We start from the raw sequence: 20,238 nt of genomic DNA, 5'->3' as shown, positions 1-20,238 counted from the left end.
ATGTAAATAAAAACATACAGAAAATGAAATAGCCAACACGTTTGCTTTGCCTTTAAAGATTGCAAACTGTAGGTACTTTATGTACGATGTACTTTCGGTATTTTATTCTACATATAAGTAATCTGTAAGCAAATACTTTTCAATTGAGACCAATATCGTATGGGGCCACCAGGCCTCAAATATGAGGATTAAGGCTAGTGGACCTAACAGAGAACTAGCTTATTTGCGGGTTGGATTTAATCATAAGTATTTCAAAACATGATCGTGTTTTGCACATTATCTTTTATAAATAGAAAAGTTGTAATTTTTTAAATAAAATGATCTTTTCGATAAACATAAGGAACTTTTATTTTGTAAAACCAACTTAAAGTTTGGCTACATTTGCTAAAATACTAAAGATTGTTACACTTAAGATATTTCGTGAATACTGGGCCAGGTAGTCCTTTTTGACAGTTCAAATACTCTTAAAATAAACACTTATTATTATTCATAATACGTATGTTGATGCCATATGTAATATTTAAACACTCCCTTAAATGCTTCGATAAACATAACGGTACATTATTAAATCAGTTGTATATCAGCCATTGGATAAAACATATATTATCAACGCTAATCGTTTATCTTTAATTTGAATGGCGGTTGATTTTTTTAACATTAATCTTACCCCCACAGAATTTCCCACTCCATCCACGAGTACAGCCGTTTTTACACTCCCCTGTGGATGAATTACACCTTTTTCCATTATCGTCACCTTGACAGTTGACACTGCATTTAGAGTTGCACTTCTTGTCCCAATAATCGTTCTCACATCCAAACTGACATACACCGTTGTTATCACATGGACTAGTTGAGGAATTTCGTTTGCAGTTTTTACATGTATTGTTGCAGTAGAATCCGTAGTGATAAAACTTACAGCCATTGAAGCATTTGCCACTTTGCCTGTCACATTGTGGGAAACCGTTTATTTCTCGACATCCCTCGCCACATTCTTGTGAACAACTTTCTAAATACGTTCGAGTACAGTTATTGCAAAGTCCGCTTGATATATTACATCTTCCATTCAAACATTCTTTTGAACATGTTTTATTGCAATACTCGCCAGTATAGCCAGATACACACTCGTTACAAATTCCATTTGATTTATCACATATTCCATTCAAACATTCTTTTGAACATGGTTTATTGCAATAATCGCCAGTATAGCCAGATGCACACTCGTTACAAATTCCGCTTGATTTATCACATATTCCATTCAAACATTTTTTTAAACAATTCATCTCGCAATATTTGCCAAAATAACCGGGTTTACATTCACCCAAACAGCCGTGTCTCATAGAACGATTCGACTCACATTGGTGTTTGAGACCTGTAAATGGAAAAAAGTTTTGCAATATGCTATTTTATCAAATATATAAAGAAAGACTGTGTATACTATTAAAATGCTCAACGCAACATTGTATAATACGGAATTTTCTGAATGGTATTCCATTCAACTTAATGAATGCAAATGTATTCCTAAAGGATTCAAAGGTCGTCATAGCATTGTTAATACTGTTTTGGCTAACTTTTTGAATTTCACTCCATTTATATAATATATATATATCTTTCTTTCTACATTATAATTTCCTACAATGTATATGTTTGTCATATTGTATGTCTTTATTCGTGACAAATAGAACAAAAACGTTTGCTTAACGTTTGTTTATCCATCCTCAATGTAAATGTAAAAAATATTTAATACAAAATTAATGTGTAAAATACTAATTATCACTTGTGATCATTTTATACATGTCGTGTCTCACATTCAAAATGAATAATTGAATTAATCTTTTGTAATGAGGAATACGTTTGTATTCAGATTACTTGAGACTACATCTTAAGGCTGCTCGGCTTGTTCATGTAATCATGACACGCATCCACGTGCTAGCTTTAAAGCTACTAGGCGTGGTCCTGTAGTGATGACACGCATTCACGTGTTAGCTTTAAAGCTACTCGGCTTGTTTCTATAGTGATGACACGCATGCACGTGCACGCTTTAAGGCTACTCGGCTTGTTCATGTAATTATGACACACATCCACGTGCTAGCTTTAAAGCCACTGGGCTTGGTCCTGTTGTGATGACACGCATGCACGTGCACGCTTTAAGGCTACTCGGCTTGTTTCTATAGAGATGACACGCATGCACGTGCACGCTTTAAGGCTACTCGGCTTGTTTTAGAAGTAACACATGTACGTGTTAGCCTTAAGGTTACTCGGCTTGTTCCTGTAGTGCTGACACTCACGCAAGTGCTAGATTTATAGCTTCTCGGTTTGTTCCAGAAGTGATAATGCATGCACATGTTAGCTTTAATGAAACTAGGTTTGTGTCTGAAGTGACGACACGCATTCACGTGTTAGCTTTAAGGCTTTTTTCCTGATGACACGTGCGTGCTAGCTTTTAGACTACTGGGCTTGTTATTTTAGTGACAACACGTGCGTCTTTTCTTTAAGGCAACTATGCTTGTGCCAGTAGTGTTCGCACGCTACTCTCATTCCGCCGATTCTTAATCATTAAGATTTAACTTCATGTCATCTAACTATTTGAATTACACACTATATTTTGAAGATTCTTTCTAACGAATTAGCCTACTCTGCATGGGCAAATTTATCTCTCTGCTATCCTTAAGAAAAAACAACAACGGAAAAATGGCTGTCAAAAGGTATAAAAAATAAATATATTGGTAGTCGTTGATCCATTGAATATTGTATCACCATTTCTCGTTGCATGCGTAAGGATACATCGCTCGCAGTAACGGAAAGCTCTTGGATTCAGTTCATTAAATGACCACCAGATGGAAAGAACTATAAATTACTGGTCATTACCTTGTTCTTTGTACAGTTTAGTCACGACTATATATTTGACGGGAATGATATGTGCACAATGATTTGCAATAAAACATAACTCACATTCCACACTCGTAAATAATTTCAATAACATGGGCAGTTGGGGTTGTAACCTTTAGGGTATTTAACTATTATTAAGTGTATGCATGGGGTAATTGTCTCGTAGTTTATTTTAATTCGGGCATGTGTCCGTGCAAAGGAAAACAAATACTGGCTTATTTTGTCCCTGACGCTTTGAAAAAAAAAATAGTTAAAGAAGTAAAGGTAAGGTCTCCTATTTACATATTGTATTTGATATACTGCATTGAACGTTTGTTGGACTTAAGATACTAATAGTCAATTGCTGAATTCAGCATAAGACGTATGTGCTAAATCGTTTAAGAAAGTAATTTAACTTGACATCATTTATTTTGATATTATGGTAAATGACGGTGTTTGGGAAATAACTGCAGTTATTCAACAAAATAATTTTGTGTGTTTAAATTAAATTGCTGCTAAAAATAAACGGATGCTTGATAATACGTCTAATTTGTTAATGACAAATTATTATACAAAACCAAATAGTCAGTGTAATACCTAAATATTTATTTATGCCTAGACTTTTTTCTTCGAGAATACTTGATATTCATATTGTATTACACGCAAAAGGTATTGACGTCATTTTCTATTTCAATAATGCACTCTAATTGGATGGTCATTGAACCGATGATGTTCTAAGTTATAATTGTTTGGCTATTACTGAATGTTGTCGATAGCCTTTCTCAAACAATAAAAAGACAGCTGCAGAAGATTGTACTCATCTCTAATCATGATACTTAAGTATTTAAGTGTATAAACAGAGTTCGATCGCATTGTCCGTGTGCTCATATTAATATGCCTTTAAAGTTATCCAGCATGCAATACACACAGGTGTCTAGAGAAAAATACAATTATTAATTCATTATAACTCTGTAAATATCAAACCATGGGATTGATTAGTCGGTTTAGGTCAATACACTGTTGATTAATATAGAAACATGACGTTATCATTATCCTATACATGTTATTTTAAGCGAGGGAGTTAAGGTGGAACGCGACTTTGAATTTTTTTCTAGTTACTGTCTGAAAATTGGTATACGAATAGAAGAGCATATGCCCAATTAGGGACTGTTTTTACATTTTCAATATTCGGAACAGTTTTGAAACTATGACTCCTCAAAATATACCACTGACGTAAATTTCGAGACGTCTCTCATATCTTTGCGTTCCAGCTACAATAACGGATAGTTTCACGAATTCTCCGTTTACTGCTAAAAAAATTAAACCTCAAGTGCGTCTTGTGAAAACGTTCACGCACATATATTTTTCGTTCACTTGTTTTACGTTATTTATTTAAAATTCGTCTTTAACGTCATTTTTCGCGGAAAAAAACGGCGGCGTGTTTCGCTGAAAAAAGTGCGCCTTTCTTTAATTCTTGAAAAAAATGCGCGTTTAATTTTTGATTTTTTTTAAATACATGTATTCAATGTTTTATTACAAATCGCCTGCTATCCAAAAAAAGGGTACCTCACCGAGCTCGTTTTTGCGCAGTATCAAATAATCTAACCCCTATACCTGTTCTTTTTCATTACGTATTGTTATAAAACGTTTAGCATGACGTAAATCGAACTATTATTTACGCTAATAAGAGCTTAGTTTTGAATAATCCACTGAACAATATTATATAACAGTTGTTGTTAATTTTAGTTAATTTGATAATTCAACATTGTTTTCTTTTGTTGAATACCGAATAGTTAACATTATTAAATAATTAAAGCACTGATTATAAATGAACTATAGTTAAAGTGACATGCTTATCCAAAATCCATGCATAAACATGTATAACAAGATCAATTAAGTCTAATAAAACTTTAACTTCTTACTCAATTATGCATTTATGGAAAATATTAATTACTGGTTACAAGATTTTAACCGCGTGTTTTATAACAGAATGAGGAAAAACATTAAATTATTGGTGAATGCTAAAATATTTAATGTGGTCTACTCTAATCTCATAATGTAAAAATACCATGTATTATGCTCATTGCTTTTAAATCAACTCGGTATTTCTCATAAGAACCTTTGTTTTCGACAAGATTTCTGCATCCAAGCGTCAGATCACATACGACCTTACTATCATGGAAGTCAAATATACTTATTTTATTTGCATGTAGAACTTAAGCTTTTTATTTATACTTATATATAGCTAAATCCTACCTAATATTTTGATTGCAATATGCTATAATTTTAAACTGTACTATTATTGTATATAATATTATTTATGTTCTATGTCTATCAATGATTGGATATATTATGAATATGTCCAGCCATGGGGAAAATTAAGATATTGAGTTGAGTTGAGATGGGAGAGTAAGTGTGCATCTTTAAATAATTACTATAAGCTCATTTTTTTTAGGGTTGTTATAGCTTACATACAAACACACGCACAAGACGTACAATAAAGTTACGTCCGCACGCGTAAAAACGCACCCCACACACCATCCCACACTCAAGCACGCGTGCACACGCATGCATATTTGCGCACGCGCTCGCGCTCACACACACACACACACACACACACACACACACACACACACACACACAAACAATCATACGCACGCCCACACACACACGAACGCGCACACACGCTCTCACACACATGTACGCTCTCACACGCAGGCATGTATGTACACACGCTCGCGCGCGCACACACACGCACGCCCGCACGCACGCACGCGTGTACCATACGCACGGCAGGGACATTGAGTGCGGGATAAGGTAGCTATGTTGGCTTCTGTATCATGGGCATTGAATGCATCGCCTAAAGTTGTCTCATGAATTTGTTTGTACGCACGAGAAGCTTTGATTGCGTGGTAAAGTCAGGAAAACAAAATAACTCGTTATGGATTAAAACAAACAATGCATTGATTAACAAACATAAACCTTTTAATGCACTAAAACATAACTTTAAGATCATCATTTGAGCAATTTGGAACATATATTTTATCATAGTGTGTGTGTGCGTGTGTGTGTGCGTGTTCGTGTGTATGGGCGTGCGTGCATGTACGAGTATGTGGGCGTATACGTGCGTTCATGTGAGTGCATTTGTGTGAACTATAGCAACCCTTAATAAGATGAGATAATAGAATCAATTCAATGTGATCATTTACAATCAGTGCAAACACAAGTATTAAACACAAATGCGATTTACCACAACTAATACTATTGTTTTAATATGCCTTTAAGAATAAATACATTTCGAAAACAATGGTTTTTATGAAGAATACCGAGTTTAATTTGAAAGAAATATGAGACCATAGTAAACCCTTTAGCATTCACCAAAAAATGAATCATTTTTTCGCTTTCTACTATTACATAAACAGTTACAATCTTGTAATCAGTGATTGATATGTTGTATGAGTTTATTATTTAATAAGAAGTAAGGGTTTATCAGTCAAAATAAATGTTTGTTATACATGTGGAATATTGATTTGAATAAGAGTTTCACTTTAAAATTTTAGTGTGTTTTAAATTAACGCCGATTTACCCCGTTATAATTATATTGACCACATTTTTTAACGCCAAGAACTGACCATCCCCCACCCCTCTCCAAACCGTTGCGTAACAAATGACCCTCGTTGAAAATGTTCAAGAGTTATATTCACTACCAAACTAAGTCAATAATATGGTTACCAATATTAGTGGAATTTATTAATTGTATATGTTTTTATTCAACGATAACCGATTGACTACATCAAACTTAGATTTAAAACACTGAACTCTATAGTCGCGTAATTTATAGAACTGTATACTATTACATTTTTCTACGATAGTGACATACAGAAGAAAACTTGGATGATTTAAAGGGGGGGGGCTGCACCCCCTCTAGTGCCGAGATCCGTTTGTGCTTAATACAATGCAGATTTTTCTCGATTATCATTTTTTGGTTTGTTAGTTATATTTTGTGTAAGAAATGAGTGTCACACACTGGATTTACTATGCTTTTGCTTAGTTTAGAGCCTTATCTGCAGATCTCTACCGATACTTATTAAAGAAATTGGTAATTAATAAAGTGATAGAACCGTTTATTGTTGAGTTATTACTTTAGATGTATATATAAAAAACAAAGCACTAATCAGCATAGTCACAGCTCATAGCATAGTGATTGGAACGATTATTGATGTGCATTATCAAAATATTATAATTCGGCAAATGAGATTGCTTGATGATTAAGAAAGCCTCTCATTAAAATAGCCGCTAGATTTAAGTCATTGATTTATAAAGCTGGTTATTCAGCGCCCGTCTTGTGTGGAATTAGATACTTTGTACGACAACAATAACAAATATCCCTAACATAAAACTGATCAGACACTCTAAGATATCTAATCTTTCCATTTAATAAACAAAAACAATTCGATTAACGTCATGCTAAACGTTTAAATACACTACGTATTGAAAAAGAAACAGGTATAGTGGTTAGATTATTTAATACTGCGCAAAAACGAACTCGGTGAGGTACCCTTTTCTTGATATCATGCGATTTGTAATAAAACATTGAATACATGATTGTATTTAAAAAAAAAATAAACGAGCGTCTAATGGCGGGAATATATGTCACCACAACGCACAACACCGTCATTTGGGACAATCATAAAATTGAATCGTCGTATGACGTAACATATATTCTCGTTTTTTGTCAGACTGACGGGCATGTACCCTTGACAATGCGCACTTTCAACGTCTTTTCAAACGTTTCTATAAAAGTATATTGTTAACGGCGTACAAACAACAGAAATCCAACAATCCTCACAGCTCAACATGTGCTCTTTGTGCTCAGATGAGCTAAGAACCACTGTGCGATTGTGAAATTTATTCACGTCTAGGTCATTAGCGTATATCTCTGGTTACCATGGCAACGAAATGAAAACTTTTGAAGGTTATATTGTTTCCAAATATTTCATCACAACATTAAAAAAGGGCAATGTGTGCCACAAAACAACAATAAAACAATTTTTTACTGACTAGGTCAAGGACCATAACACTTTCATTTATATATATATAGATATATATGTATAAATGGAAACTCGTGTGCACAACTTCACATACCAGTGAACATTTGTGCAAAGTTTGGTGAATCTATGTTTGGTAGGTAAAGAGCTATGCGAGCACTTAACTTTTTTAAAAAAGAATATCTCAATTTTGACATCATCATCATTATCATCATCATCATCGACGACGTCATCACCATCGTTTTTGTTGAAATACTTTAAACTATTTTTAGCTTTATAATAAATGGTTAAGTTAATCCTCTTGTGGCAAAAGGCACAGTTGCGCCCAATATACGCAATTTCTGCTTTATGCGTTGAGCGTCGCCGCATAAACGAGGTCGCACTGTTTATGCGTTGACAATCACCGCATAAACGAAATAAACACGTTCATGCGACGATGCTGCTATGCGGCGTTACAGAGCTCTGCTTCTTGTGACCGTTCTGGGGAGAAATAATGAAAGAGCAAAACTTTCCAGTATTGTACAATTATTAGTATTATCATCATCATTATCAGTAAGATCCATATTATCCTTATTAGCACCAATTTTAGTTTTTGTTAATATATAAATAATTATTATGAAGTTTTTACAACGTACATCATTTTGATATATTTTCGAATACGCTTAAAGTGATTTAATGATTAAGAATTGGTGCTCTTCTACAAAGAAAACCAATATCTTTCTAAGGGGGGGGGGGGATAATTCATTCCCATAAATCAGTTGTTCGTTAGTATCGTCTTGTTATCGTTATTACATGTAGGTATAAATCCGTTTAACATGAGGGTAAAATAAATTCAGCTTTTTCTAATAGCTACAAGTTGTATTCGTCTTGTTCGATTATTGTTTCTGTGGCCACATCTTAACAAGAAAGTTTAATATGTATCTTAGTCAGCGAGGATATAGGTAAATATTGAATGTATAAAGGTTACAATTTCTACTCAAAATGTTTGGGACCATTAATCACCGTTACTGTATATTCCGTCGCATATACTACAGTAATTTCTATAGTAGTATTGGTATAATATAATGTTATGTATACTTTATAAGAATATGTGTTGCTTTATTTTAGCTTAGTTATCATAATTTGCACTATTTTTGTCATCATCAAGAAACAGTAGATGCGATACAAGCACGACTTACCGCAGGTCCAATCTAACTCATCTTCACCAAATGGACAGTTCCTAGCTCCGTCACACAACCAACTAGTGGAGATGCACTTGTCATTTGGACATAAGGCCCGGTCTCTTCGAAAACATTCATCCACGGCTGTAATACATGAAATAAACTTATGTGTTAGAATAGAAAGATCATTTTCATTCGATACATACGATGTGTTTACACTGTCGCAAATACTAGTAATATGAATCAACCTGCAATATCCGTTGCACACCTATTATTATTATTACTTTATTTATTATTATTATTATTATTATTATTATTATTATTATTATTAGTAGTAGTAGTAGTAGTAGTAGTAGTAGTAGTAGTAGTAGTAGTAGTAGTAGTAGTAGTAGTAGTAGTAGTAGTTGTAGTAGTAGTAGTAGTAGTAGTAGTAGTAGTAGTAGTAGTAGTAGTAGTAGTAGTAGTAGTAGTAGTAGTAGCATTAGTAGTAGTAGTAGTATAGTAGTAGTAGTAGTAGTAGTAGTAGTAGTAGTAGTAGTAGTAGTAGTAGTATAGTAGTAGTAGTAGTAGTAGTAGTAGTAGTAGTAGTAGTAGTAGTATAGTAGTAGTAGTAGTAGTAGTATAGTAGTAGTAGTAGTAGTAGTAGTAGTATAGTAGTAGTAGTAGTAGTAGTAGTAGTAGTAGTAGTAGTATAGTAGTAGTAGTAGTAGTAGTAGTAGTAGTAGTAGTAGTAGTAGTAGTAGTAGTAGTTGTAGTAGTAGTAGTAGTAGTAGTAGTAGTAGTAGTAGTAGTAGTAGTAGTAGTAGTAGTAGTAGTAGTAGTAGTAGTAGTAGTAGTAGTAGCATTAGTAGTAGTAGTAGTAGTAGTAGTAGTAGTAGTAGTAGTAGTAGTAGTAGTAGTAGAAGTAGTAGTAGTAGTAGTAGTAGTAGTAGTGTAGTAGTATAGTAGTAGTAGTAGTAGTAGTAGTAGTAGTAGTAGTAGTAGTAGTATAGTAGTAGTAGTAGTAGTAGTAGTAGTAGTAGTAGTAGTAGTAGTAGTATAGTAGTAGTAGTAGTATAGTAGTAGTAGTAGTAGTAGTAGTAGTATAGTAGTAGTAGTAGTAGTAGTAGTAGTAGTAGTAGTAGTAGTAGTAGTAGTAGTAGTAGTAGTATAGTAGTAGTAGTAGTAGTAGTAGTAGTAGTAGTAGTAGTAGTAGTAGTAATAGTAGTAGTAGTAGTAGTAGTAGTAGTAGTAGTAGTAGTAGTAGTAGTAGTAGTAGTAGTAGTAGTAGTAATAGTAGTAGTAGTAGTAGTAGTAGTATAGTAGTAGTAGTAGTAGTAGTAGTAGTAGTAGTAGTAGTAGTAGTAGTAGTAGTAGTAGTAGTAGTAGTAGTAGTAGAAGTAGTAGTAGTAGTAGTAGTATAGTAGTAGTAGTAGTAGTAGTAGTAGTTGTAGTAGTAGTAGTAGTAGTAGTAGTATAGTAGTAGTAGTGGTAGTAGTAGTAGTAGTAGTAGTAGTAGTAGTAGAAGTAGTAGTAGTAGTAGTAGTAGTAGTAGTAGTAGTAGTAGTAGTAGTAGTAGTAGTAGTAGTAGTAGTAGTAGTAGTAGTAGTAGTAGTAGTTCTAGTAGCAGTAGTAGTAATAGTAGTAGTAGTAGTAGTAGTAGTAGTAGTAGTAGTACTACTACTAGTAGTAGTAGGACTAGTAGTAGTAGTAGTAGTAGTAGTAGTAGTAGTAGTAGTAGTAGTAGTAGTAGTAGTAGTAGTAGTAGTAGTAGTAGTAGTAGTAGTAGTAGTAGTAGTAGAAGTAGTAGTAGTAGTAGTAGTAGTAGTAGTAGAAGTAGTAGTAGTAGTAGTAGTAGTAGTAGTAGTAGTAGTAGTAGTAGTAGTAGTAGTGGAAGCAGCAGAAGTAGTAGTCAGAATAACACCTTAAGCGTTAAGACATTTTGTGACAATAACCAACCGTCTAAACCGTCGCAAATATTAATTTGCAATAAAATCATATGCTATGTCATAAGTTATGAATTGTCAATATAAATATATTTCAATCAACCGTCATTGTTTTCAAGATTATCCCTTTAACCGTAAATATTGCTTTCGTAAAAATCCAAATATACGGTCGTAAATACAGTTTCACCTTTAGTGGTACAATAATAAAATTGTATTATACATTTTTCTTCTTGCTTGATATATTTCAATTTACTTGCAATGTCCATTGAATTACTATTCGTATAAACAAGGCATATTCGATAGTCGACAGAGATTCACTGGTGAATTATCATCATTGTTAATGCACAAAAGAGAAACAAAAGATGTCACTCTAAATTGACATATGCTCTAGTGTCACGGATGAAACCTATTTATTATAACATTTTCGTATAATATACTGCAGGGCCTCATTTGGGCATATTCATCAAAATAAACGTTATGTTAAGCAGGGATTATTTTGCTAGAGTGTTATAGTTATTGATAAAGGAGTATTGTTTTTATCATTTTGTTGCACTAAAAATTTCAAGCATTTTAATTTTCATTTGACCTAAGTTTTGACGATGTTAAGTTTAACGCTAACCTTGTTATACTAAAAAGATCTATGTTACTAGCTTGACGGGCCTCTTATGAAACACGCTGTGATTATGTCCTGGTAAACACTTATTGGTCAATATTGAAAGTTTTTTTGTTTAGGTTCAAAAATGAATTGTTGCTTAATATAACGGTTTTTGATAAAATTATATAAGCGAGGAGGTAGCATAAAATATAATCTTATATTGTATTTGTTTTGAAAATAGTGGTAGTTCTTTTGCTATTTCCAGATATCTAACGGTTATACTCATAAGACAGTTAATTGTGGTGTCGTAGGCAACGAAAATCATTTTTATAGCGTTATATGGACGTGGTATGTTATATTGTACTGACAAATACCGGGGTATGTGCAAAGTATTTGCTTATGTTATTCACGAAATAAAAATATGTTGGGATGAAAGTAGTCCATGGTGGCCAAATAAAATAGAGTAGTTAATATGTGTCATATTTTGTAGCCGTTCTGGATTGGGTAAGACGTGTGGCAGGTAGACATCGGGACGAGCACGCATATCGAGCATGAAACCATTATTATCAGAGCAACGGCCGGTCTACACCGAGACATGCCCGTTGACAACGCCGACACTACCAAGGCCATATCGAGTTACCGGGCATGGGTACAGCGCACAAGCAGACGGCCGATACACGGCCCACGAACTCGGTCATTGGTATTCGTGGGCACCGGCAAACGACACACAAGTCCAAGCATATGTCTTTTGTATACAAACAGGCATACGCCCGGCACTTGACCAGTGCGGTATACGAGAGCAACGCCATACGTCCGGCACTTGACGACGTCGGTCGTTGGAATACGAGGGCACCGGCAGGCAGCCGGCACTTCAGGACGTCGGTTGTTGAAATACGAGGGTAGCGGTAGTCGATCAAAACTTAAAGACTTTGGTCGTGGGTATACGAATGCACCAGCATACGACCGACACTTTACAACATCGGTCGTTTGAATACGTTGGAACCGGCAGACAGCCGGCATTTGACGACATCAGTCGTTAGTATACAAAGGCTACGGCAGATGACCGACACTCTACGATATCGTTCTTTGGTTTACGATGGCACTTACAGACGACGGAAACCTGACGACATCTGTCGTTGTATACAAGGGAACCGGCAGACGGCCGGCATATGAAGACCTCGTTCGTTGTATACGTAGGATACGTAGTCGGCCTTTACTTAACGACATCTGTCTTTCGTATACAAGGAAACTGATAGACGACCGGCACTTGACGACATCGGTCATTCTCAAACGAGGGCAATGGCAGACGGCCTACACTTGACGACATCGGTCGTTGATATAAAAGGGCACCGAGTGACGTCCCGAACTTAACTAGATCTTTTTTGTATACAAGGGAACCGGCAGAAGGCTAGCACTTGACGACATAGGTTAATGGTAAACAATGGCACCGTCAGAGGGCCGGCACATGACGACATTGGTCGCTGGTAAACAAAGGCATCGGAAGACGGCCGGTATTTGACGACTTCGGTTGATCGAATACGAGAGCACCGACAATCAGCCGGGATTTGACGACATCAATCGTAGGTATGTCAGAGCATCTACAGCTTCCCGGCACTTGACGACATCGGTCGGTGGTATACGAGGGCACCGGCTGACGACATCATTAGTTTGGATACTCGAGTACTGGCAAACGGCCGACACTTAACCACATCGGTCGTTGATATAAGAGGTCACTTGGTGACGACTCGCACTTAACAACATCGGTTTCTAGAATACGAAGAAACTGGAAGAAGGCTGGCGATCGAAAACAGTGGTCGCTGGTATACGACGGTACCGGCAGACGGCCTGCACTTGACTTCATCGGTCAAAGGTATACGATAGCACCAGCAGGGGGCTGTCATATAACGACAACGGTTGTTAGTAAACAAGGGCATCGGCAGAAGGCCGAACCTTGAAGACATTGAACCATGGTATACGGCGGTATAGGAAGTCGGCCGGTACTTGGTGTAAGAGGGAACCGACAGACAGCTGCCACTTGATTACATCGGTCATTTATATAGGAGGGAACTGAAAGACATTCGTCATTTGACGACATCGATCGTTGGTTTACGAGGGCAACGGAAGACGGCCAGCTTTTGACCACTTAATAATTATGTCGTTGTTCTACGAGGGAATCGGTACTGAGTCGGTACTACAGAACCGATAGCGGTAAACAGCGAACACTTGAATTACGCCCGTCATTGGTATACTAGTGCACCGGCTGACAGCTGGCCGGTTGGTATACGAGGTAAATTAAACATAGAATTCCGAAGTTTTGATTGTGAAATCTCTTCTGGGCATATGTCCCGGAAGCGCTTCAACGACAGCTGGTCTATTTCTACTACACACCACAATCTACATACGAAACTGTATTATTAGTGATTTATATAAAAAAATTGTACTCTTAAGCCGATCCTTTAGAAAAGTCTTTAGTAACGTTTGATTGAATCTGTTCACTAATTAGAAATAATTATGTATTTTGTAAATAAAACCTAAATCACTATATTTTAAAAGTTATATATTTTGTCTTGGCAAGTTCTACTCGTAGAACCCTGAAGTGTAGTATGGCACTAAATATGTATGTTTCCAAGGTTACTAGCATCAGATAAATGATTCTTAAATTGTTTAACTAAATGTTGTTAATAACAACGTTCTACAATAGTAATATCCTCATATCCAAGACTCTCTATCATGTATAACGGTCATTCCGTTTTTCAGCTTAAGGTTACTTCGAATTTTAGTTTTAATAGGCCGAGGCGTTCTTCGGAAACTGTTTTTTTTCGATCAATGTCACCGCACCATTAACATTTGACCTTATGACTTCAAATTGACAGGCGTCATCTGCTGCACACAGATTAACATGCGTTTGAGTTTCCTTGGTTCATGTATTATTCTATTATTGATCGCAAACGGATGGCAAATGTTCTTATTTGTGATATGTATCTATCATTTCTGACTGGCAGTATTAAATATTCAAGTGTTGAAATCGTGTCACCCATATGACAGGTAATTACCGTCCCAAGTATGCATATGTACATATAAAATCCGGACGTTTAAGGGACGTTTATAATTTTGAATGATCTACGGTTTAAACCATTATTGCCAGTTGTGCACTTAAAATAGTCCTTCATAACAAACCGAAATACTAAAATTTGCGGTCTGCATTTAGTTTGCTCCAGATACTTTGCTCTCAGGTAAGTATAAGGTAGAAGGGAGTATCACATTTGAGCGACTTTGTCGGAGCCACTAAGCATATATTACGTACGGTTCACTTCATGATGATGATGTAAAACAAAATTTTAGAGCCATCTTTTGGAAAGTGTAGCAATCGCTCTCGCAACACATAAATATTTATGTTTAATTTTGAAGTTAAAATTTAAAATCATATTCGTTTTGAAGTCATTAGCCGAAGCTTACCAAATTTTAAATGATATGTAAACTCAATGATAAGCATGTATACCATGTTTCAGAATAATCTATAAAATATAGAGGTTGTTTGCATCTCTTACTTTGACGAACAGATTCCAAAACCAAACTGCTGGCCAACATTGTTAATGGTCTAATGATGGTTACTTTATAGTATTAATCAAAAAGGATGATCCACGAGTGTTTGATTTGAACTATGACGGTTTATATTTTAATGACTCCAAACAACAACAACAGCAACAGCAACCGATTGACTCATGAGTGTGTTTTCACTAAGCAACACTTCAAGGGAGTTTGATAAGTATGCGAATATTTAATAATTTATATATAAAATAAACGAATAACAATAAAAGAGCACAATAAAATAAAGCAAATTCACATTTTATCAATGATATTGGATCAAAAGCTACGTTGAAACGTTATTCGTCCATCTTCAAACCGTATATACCGTCGCAAAAACTTGTACAATATAAAATCAGATAAATGTTCCGGATTTTTCTTGCTAAATTAATTTGAATTAGTATGCAATATGCACTACATTATAATTATCATCACCATCAAATAAGTTTAATTCGTCAGATATGACTTACTGCATGCCGGAGGTGACTCATCTTCACCATCTTTACAGTTGTTAATTCCGTTACAAACATTAGCCGTAAGGATACATCTCCGGGAACTATTGCAATAAAAATGACCCGATTGACGGCATTTATCCAGGGCTGTAATAAAGAAGAAAAAGACTGCATCGAATATCTCAAATGTATGAAATATACTTATGCCATATAAAACGCAAACAAACACATTTTCATTAGATATATATATATATATATATATATATATATATATATATATATATATATATATATATATATATATATATATATATATATATGTCAGAAAATACGCCGAAGAGGTTATTCTAAAAGATCAAAGTATTTAAGACCATTAATATATATATATATATATATATATATATATATATATATATATATATATATATATATATATATATATTATATTAATGGTCTTAAATACTTTGATCTTTTAGAATAACCTCTTCAGCGTATTTTCTTACAATTACAAACCGTATAAACCGTCGTAAATGCTAATTTAAAACAAAACCATATATTATTATGTATAGGATTATTCATGATAAATATATTTCAATCAACCTTAACTGTGTTCAAGATGACCCCTTTACTGTTAACTTTATGTGCGATCATTAAAACCTGAATGTACAGTCGTAAATACAGTGACACCTTAAGTAGTACAATAATAACATTGTATGATACATTATATATTTTACTTCGTATATTTTTAATTACTTACAATGTCCAATGAATTAATATTAGTATTAGCAAGACATATTCGATAGTCGATGGTGAATTATCATCATTATTAATGCACAAAAGAAAAAGAATGATGCCAATCTTAAATGGTATATGCCCCGTGTCACGGATGGAACCTTTATTATAATAGGTGTGTACGTTTAACTGCCGGGCCTCATTTGGGCATGCTCAACAAAACGAACGTTATGTTAACCATGGATCATTTTGTTAGATTGTTCTAATTATCGATAAAGAATTATTGTTTTATAAATATTTATTCATCATGTTTTTGTGCTAATGATTTCAAGCCTATTTATTCTAATCTAAGCCGGAAGACGGCAGGCACTCCATGTCATCGGTCATTTTTATTTGAGGGAACAGCCAGATTGCCGACATTGGCGACGTCAGTAGTTGACATAAGTCGATGGTATAAGAGTACACCGGTAGACGGCCGGTTCTTGACGACATCGGTAGTTGGTATACGAGGGCACCTGCAGTTGACCGCATCGGTCGTTCGATTTTAAAGGCACCGACAGACGGCCGCAACTTTACGCCATCGGTCGTTGGTTTACGGGGGTACTGACAGACAGCCGGCCCTTGACAACTTATACTAGCAGACAGACTTACTTGACGACATTGGTTGTTGGTATGCGAGTGCACCGACGGACAGCTGGCATTCAGCGACATCGGTCGTTGGTATACAAGGTTCATTGAACTTTGACATCCGATGTTTTGATCGAAACATTTCCGAGCAAATGTCCGGGAACCACTCCAATGACGGTTTTTCTATTTCTACTACACACCACAATCTACATACGGAACTGTTTCATTAGCGATTTATATAGAACATTTTGTACTCTTAAGTCGATCATTCAGGAAAGTTTTAAATACTTTTTGACAATGTTTGTTTGTTTCTTTTTACTATTTATTAAATATGTCTTTTTGTAAATAAAACCTTAAATGGTAAATGTAAACATTTGATTTATTTTGTGTTGGCAAGTTATACTCGAAGTTATCATCATACTTCAAATATCCTGGAGTTTCACTCCGAAATGTCAGTGTAACACTAAATATGCATATTTCCAAGGGAACTAACATCAGATAAATGATCAGCAAATTGTTTAATTAAATGTGACTATTAACTATCTTTTAACATATTAATATCCTTATATCGATTACTCTCTGTGAGTTGTTACTGTGATTCCGTTTTTCAGCTTAAGGTCACCGCGAATTTGAGTTTAATTGGCTGAAGCCGTCTTCACGTTATGAGTCGGAAACTGTAGTTCAGATCAATGACACAGCGCCATTGATCTTTTACCGTATGACCTTAAAATCGACAGGCGTCATCTGCTGCTCATGAATACTCTGTATTTGAGATTCCTTGGCCCAAGTATTATTCCGTTACTGATCGAAAGCGGATGGGAAAGTATATATATATATATATATATATATATATATTGGACCTGCTGTATAAAATTAATTCATGTGTTGAACTTGTGTCACCCTTATGTCAGGTAATTACCGTTCCAAGTATGTATATGTATCAATACAATCCGGACGTTTACGGGACGTTTATTTGAATGATATACAGTTTCTACCGATATTGCCATTATTTTGCACTTAAAACATTTCTCCATTACAAACAGAAAACTGACAAATTGCGTTCTGATTCATAATAAATTCCATGATAAGTGTATTATTATTAAGCAACGTCTCAAGAACTTTTGATACGTATGCGTATATTTAATAAATCATATTAAAAAATAAACGAACAACATTGAAAGAGCTAAATAAAATAGAATGCATTCACATTTCATCAGTAATTTTGTACCAAAAGCTACATGAAACTATACAAACCAATATATACCATTTTAAAAATAGGAACAATAAATTCAACGTTTGCATTAATCGTTTAATAAATAATGACGATATCCTGCACATCTTATCAAATGATCATGACGGGTTTCAATGATAATTATTGTGACACGGCTTAAGAGGTTTTCTATTCAAAGTTCAAGAAACGTTAATGCGTATATCACTAGCAAAAGAAAAATTCAATGTGGAAGAATGGGTTGACATGTTCCATCCGTTGCACATCACATATCGCATGCTCTAGGTTGTACGATACTATTACAACTCAACTCAACTAATACCAGCCTTGTGTTTGATCAAAAATAATTCTTGACAATTATACTTATTTCAACACTTTTAACTAATTAAGAAACTAATATTGATCAAATATAGTATTGTGTGGTTATCATTCACATATGATACACACTCGACTGAATTGTAGTACTTCATTTCTTACCAAATTGCATTCGATATATTAAATTTGAAAATAAAAGTTGAGATCCTTCATTTGGATGCAAATACACTTTTGCATGGATACCATTTGTGAATGACACAATATTGACGCTACTACCACGATATATTAAAGGAACTCGCTCATGTTCTTGAAACAAAGATTAGTTTTCCGAGTAATGCATCTGAAAACTCCAATTTTATCATTATTTTACTCTACTGTATGATCTCGAATTTGCAGAATAAAAACATTAAAAACATAAAAAACAATATTTTTGTTTTAGTGGGTTTCAATGTCTAGGGACGCTTCAAAGACGGCTTGTCCATTTCTACTACACACCACAATCTACATACGGAACTGTTTCATTTGTGATTTATATAAAACATTATGTACCGTTAAGTGGATCCTTTATATTAAGAACCTTTTCGTTATAACTGACAACGTTTGCTTTTTTCTTTTCACTAATTAAAACTATGTATTTTGTAAAGAAAACTTAAATCAGTAAGTGTTTTAATTGATATAATGTGTCTTTGCAAGTTAAAACCGTAGTTACTCAGATCCTCATCTCAACAACTCTCTGTCAGGTATTTCTGAGATTCATGGGCTGAAGCGTCGTTTATTTTACTAGTCGTAAGCTGTTTATTAGATAAATGGCACAGCTACCTTGACCTTAGACCTTATGACTTTAGAATCAACAGGCGCAATCTGTTTGTCATAATTAACCCGTGTTTGAGTTTCCTTGTCCCAAGTATTCTTCCGTTAGTAATTGGAAACGGAAGGAAAATGTTTTATTTATATATATATATATATATATACATCAGTAATTCGGAACGGTTGTGAAAAAAGCGAATTAAGTGTTGAATGATGCCATCATAAATCAGGAAAATACCGTCCTGAATATAAATATAAGCAAAACAAAATCCGGCCGTATACGGGATAATATTTGGTATAACAAACACTTCCTAACACAATTTCCATTAATATTCACTTAAAACATTTCTCTATAACAAACCGAAAACTGATAATTTGCACTCTGGTCCATAAAACTTATAGAGGTTGTTTGCGTCACTGATATTGACAAACTGGTAGCGAAACCAAACTGCCGATCAATACTATTTAAAAAATAATCTTGTTGAAAGATGGACACATTGTATTATTAATTACACAGACGGCCAACAGATATTTGATTCGAACAATGTACGGTTAATATTTAAATGACGTTGAACAACAACAATAACAAAAACAACAACTGCTTAAATCATGGGTGTGTTAAAACTAAGCAATATTTCAAGGGATTTTGATACGTATGCGAATATTTAATATTTTATATTATAAATAAACGATTAACAATGAACGAGCAAAATAAAATATAATGCATTCACATTTCATTAAACTTGATAAACCAAAAGCTACGTTGAAACGTTTCCATACACATACTGTATATACCGTCGCAAATACTAGTATAATATATAATAAGATACATGTAAAGGATGCTTTCATGCTTAATAAAATTTAATCTGTTTACAATGCACACTACATTATTATTATCA

General features: G+C 34.6%; 2 protein-coding genes across 2 annotated transcripts in view; one reads left to right on the top strand and one right to left on the bottom strand.

The window, feature by feature from the left end:
• The window catches only part of LOC128234333 (uncharacterized), a 29,321-nt gene extending 16,150 nt beyond the window's left edge, over window positions 1-13,171 (top strand). The window contains exon 11 of the mRNA XM_052948520.1: window positions 12,084-13,171. Within this exon, the coding sequence (XP_052804480.1) occupies window positions 12,084-12,117 (34 nt within the window). The 3' untranslated portion in view covers window positions 12,118-13,171. The remainder of the gene's footprint in view (window positions 1-12,083) is intronic.
• The window catches only part of LOC128234323 (low-density lipoprotein receptor-related protein 2-like), a 46,352-nt gene that overhangs the window by 3,532 nt on the left and 22,582 nt on the right, over window positions 1-20,238 (bottom strand). The window contains exons 6-8 of the mRNA XM_052948500.1: window positions 15,649-15,777; window positions 9,092-9,217; window positions 668-1,369 (exon numbers count right to left, since the gene is read on the bottom strand). Coding sequence (XP_052804460.1) covers window positions 668-1,369; window positions 9,092-9,217; window positions 15,649-15,777 — 957 coding nt within the window. The remainder of the gene's footprint in view (window positions 1-667; window positions 1,370-9,091; window positions 9,218-15,648; window positions 15,778-20,238) is intronic.

This window comes from Mya arenaria, chromosome 1 (genome assembly GCF_026914265.1).
Source record: "Mya arenaria isolate MELC-2E11 chromosome 1, ASM2691426v1".
Taxonomy (NCBI): domain Eukaryota; kingdom Metazoa; phylum Mollusca; class Bivalvia; order Myida; family Myidae; genus Mya; species Mya arenaria.
This window is presented reverse-complemented; position numbering and strand designations above follow the sequence as displayed.